The following is a 3,821-nucleotide window of genomic DNA, read 5'->3' as shown; positions in this document are numbered from 1 at the left end:
GTGTGGGGAAGGCCCAGGCTCTGTGTGGGGAGGAGGAAGGCCCAGGCTCTGTGTGGGGAGTGTGGGGAAGGCCTAGGCTCTGTGTGGGGAGGAGGAAGGCCCAGGCTCTGTGTGGGGAGAAAGGGCCAAGCTCTGTGTGGGGAGTGTGAGGAGGCCCAGGCTTTGTTTGGGGAGAAAGGGCCAGGCTCTGTGGGGAGGAAGGCCCAGCCTCTGTGTGGGGAGAAAGGGCCAGGCTCTGTGGGGAGGAAGGCCCAGGCTCTGTGTGGGGAGGAGGAAGGCCCAGGCTTTGTTTGGGGAGGACGAAGGCCCAGGCTCTGCGTGTGGAGGAGGAAGGCCCAGGCTCTGTGTGGGGAGTGTGGGGAGGCCCAGGCTTTGTTTGTGGGGGAGGAAGGCCCAGGCTCTGCCTAGGGAAGAGGAAGGCCCAGGCTCTGTGTGGGGAGGAGGAAGGCCCAGGCTCTGTGTGGGGAAGAGGAAGGCCCAGGCTCTGCGTGGGGAGGGTGGGGTGGCCCAGGCTCTGTGTTTGGAGTGGGGAGGCCCAGGCTCTGTTTGTGGAGAGTCTAGGAAAGGCCCCAGCTCTCTGTGGGGAGGAGGAAGTCCCAGGCTCCATGGGGAGAATGGCCCAGGCTCCGTGTGGGAGTGTGGGGAAGGCTCAGGCCCTGTGTGGGGAGTGTGGGGAGGCCCAGACTTTGTGACGAGTGTGGTAAAGGCCTAGGCTCTGTGTGAGGAGTGTGGTAAAGGCTTAGGCTCTGTGTGAGAGTGTGGGAAAGGCCCAGGTTCTGTGTGGGGAGGGGAAGGTTCAGGCTCTGTGTGGTGAGGAACCTGCCTCTTCCCTGCATGGCCTCTGGCCTCGCTGAGCTGCAGATGTGGGTCTGAGCTGCTGTGCAAGACCATGGCTTTGAGTGCGCATGTCATCTTCCCTGTGCTTCCCCTGGGTTCTACACATGACCTGAAGGCCTGGAGAGTGAGGAGCAGGGCGTCCAGTAGGGACCCGGCCCTGGGCAGCCCCCACAACTGTGCTGGCCCCGGGACACTGCTGGGCTCCGACGCTGTAGCTTGAAGCTCTGCTGGGACCTCCCCGCAGGGCTTCTGTTCTACTAATTAATTTAACTTTATTTATCTCTTATCCTACCTTTCTTTCCTGCCTCTGCTTGAATGGGGAACATGGATTCTCCCGTGCAGCCATATTTGCTGCCCCCCATATTGAGCTGGTGCTGGCTGGTTTGTTTGTTTACAGAATGCTTTTGCTTTTTGAACTGGCACGTTTTGCCTTGACCTTGAAATGCATGGAGATCTCCTCTGACTGCCTCTCAGACCTCAAGAAGATGGAAAGCAAAGTAAGTGGCTTTATGACACTGTTGCCTGGGGATGGGAGGCTGCTCACCTGCATTTGGACAAAAGGCAAAGAAAGGAAAAGCAGTTCACAAGGCCGTGGCCCCCAGGGCTTCAGTCCGGGTTGGCACATTGCCATCTTTCCTGCCTGTGTTTTGCACAACTGCGGTTGGATGGTGTTTGCAGTTTTACACCTGCCCATCTCTCTTTACGTTTATTGTGGCCACGGGCCCACAGTTGTTTCTAGCGTCCACTTTACGGATAGTGTAAAAATGTCATGATGCGAATGATCCGGAACATTCTCCAGCAGTCTCATTATTGGACGTGTAAGTCACACCGGCCATGCCTCATTACCCACAGTTCACTTTCTGCAGTTTGCTACCTGCAGGCACCTACAGTATGACAGTATGAAGGTATTTTGAGGGAGAGGCCACAGCCACATCACTTTTATTACCGCATAGTGTTATGATTGTATTTTATTATCAGTTATTGTTAGAAATATCGTACTGTGCCTAATTTAGAAATTGAAGTTTGTCATAGGGATTTCTGTCTAGAAAAATCACAGTGTGCATCGGGTTTGGGACTGCTCCACGTTTCAGGCCTCCACTGGGTTGGGGGGTCTTGAAACATATCCTCTCAGAGAAGGGGGGGCTACTGTATCATTTTTTGCTGATTACATAAAGGGCTGCAGCGAACATTTTGTGCCTAAAACATTTTTCTGCATTTAGGATTTTTCCCTAAGATGAGCGTATTTACATGAAATGACTAGGGAATGCTCACTTTTAATATTTTAAGAATACACGTTAGAGAACCGCCCTCCAGAAAAAGCTTCACACAACCAAAAGTGTGTAAGACTGAATACATCAGGCTTGCTGATGCTTTCGGGAGCTGCCACAGGCCCTGCCACAGAGCAGGGACAATGTGATCAGTTTATCGGGTGGTTTTGAGCAAACTGAGTGTCGCTTTACACACGGAGAGTGAAGAGGGGACCCTCGGGTGCACAGCCGCGTGCTGGGGCTCCCCTCGTGCTGTCTTCCTTGAGCACCTGCTCTGTGCTTTGCCCCAGGTCGTTACCCACGAGTAATCGTAAACCGAGCTGTCAGTGGTGCAGGAGGCACGGCCGTGGCTCAGCACGGGGGGTGCCGGCCAGTCACACTGAGGGCTGTGCTGATCTGGAAATGGTTTCAGAATAGGAGATGCAGTTCACGTGGCCTTGAGAGACAGGCGGGAAGCGTGGTCAAGGCTGGAAACGGCAGCCCTTGCAGTGCAGAGGAGGAGAGCAGCGTGGGAGGCGCTCCTGTGTTTGGCGCCCTTTACTGGCTTCTGTGGGCCCCATTTCCATCTTCTGGGTTTCCATGGCGCAGTGTCCCCAATTCAGAATGACTGTAGAACACCTGGCTCCGGCCCCACTTCCTCTTCCCCAGCAGCCCTTCCTTCAGCTCCCTGCGCCTCAGGGTTTGTCGCTGCAAAATGGCAGCAGTAACAGGACTCATCTCCAAGGGCTGCTGTGGAACTCAAAGCAATGTTTTCTGTACCCCAGGTTGAGGCTCCCGGGCAGGCCCCTGCTGCCGTGGGGTTGCCGTTAGGGAGGCTCCTGTAGCCCAACTCTGCCGCCACCGCCCGTGGCCCCTGCAGAGCATGTCCCTCTACCCTGGCCTGAAGACGCTCTCCTGGCCCTTTGCCCAGCTGGCCTTTGCCCATCCTCAGGCCCCAGCCCTCCTGTTACCTCCTGTCTCACCACGGGTCGAAAGCGACCTTCTCTAGGTAAACATTCTACTGGGAGGCTCGTTATCCCTGCCAGCCTCCTAGTAGACATTCAGGATCTCATGAGATTTATTTTGAATTAAAAGCTCACTAATGTTAAGGATATGAATGGTTTTTAATTTTGAAGCCTTGATGCATTTTTAAAGACTATCCACTGTAATACATTTCATGATTGCCTGAGTGAATAGTGGAAATGATTTAACCAGGCAGACGCCTGGACCTGTGGGACCACATAAAGAGTTTTAAGATCCATGACATGTGGGAAGCATGGAGCTCTTTTTCTGACCTCTGTGAAGCCTGGCATAGCTTCCTCAGTGGCATGGAGGCTTGCGGCTGCTGGACAGGTGGGGGCACACAGCCTGGGGCGGCGGCCTCCTGTGCTCTCCATCCTGGCCGGCACCAAGGCCCAGATGTGCAGGACTGCGGTGCAGCCATCCTGAGGTGCTGCAGGTACTTCCCATCCTTGCGGACGTCTGCTGCCGAGGACCCGCTCCCCGGGGCGGAGGAGTCTGCTGCCGAGGACCTGCTTCTTGGGACGTCTGTGTCTGTTGTTTGTGAAGATGCTACACCATCAGCACCTGCACTCACAGACTAGGAGCCTGAGTCTCCTGTGTCCTGAAGACCTGCACCCCTCGCGCCAGGGCGGGTTTAGCAGTGTCACCCCTCACGCCGGGCGGGTTTAGCAGTGTCACCCCTCGCGCCGGGCGGGTTTAGCAGTGTCACCCCTC

General features: G+C 55.6%; 1 protein-coding gene across 1 annotated transcript in view; it reads left to right on the top strand.

The window, feature by feature from the left end:
- The window catches only part of CFAP46 (cilia and flagella associated protein 46), a 147,014-nt gene that overhangs the window by 9,652 nt on the left and 133,541 nt on the right, over positions 1 to 3,821 (top strand). Inside the window, exon 9 of the mRNA XM_011941989.1 lies at positions 1,235 to 1,334. Within this exon, the coding sequence (XP_011797379.1) occupies positions 1,235 to 1,334 (100 nt within the window). The remainder of the gene's footprint in view (positions 1 to 1,234; positions 1,335 to 3,821) is intronic.

Source organism: Colobus angolensis, unplaced genomic scaffold (assembly GCF_000951035.1).
Source record: "Colobus angolensis palliatus isolate OR3802 unplaced genomic scaffold, Cang.pa_1.0 Scaffold204, whole genome shotgun sequence".
In the NCBI taxonomy this organism is placed as follows: Eukaryota; Metazoa; Chordata; class Mammalia; order Primates; family Cercopithecidae; genus Colobus; species Colobus angolensis.
The sequence above is the reverse complement of the archived record's forward strand: the minus strand, read 5'-3'. Positions and strand labels throughout refer to the sequence as shown.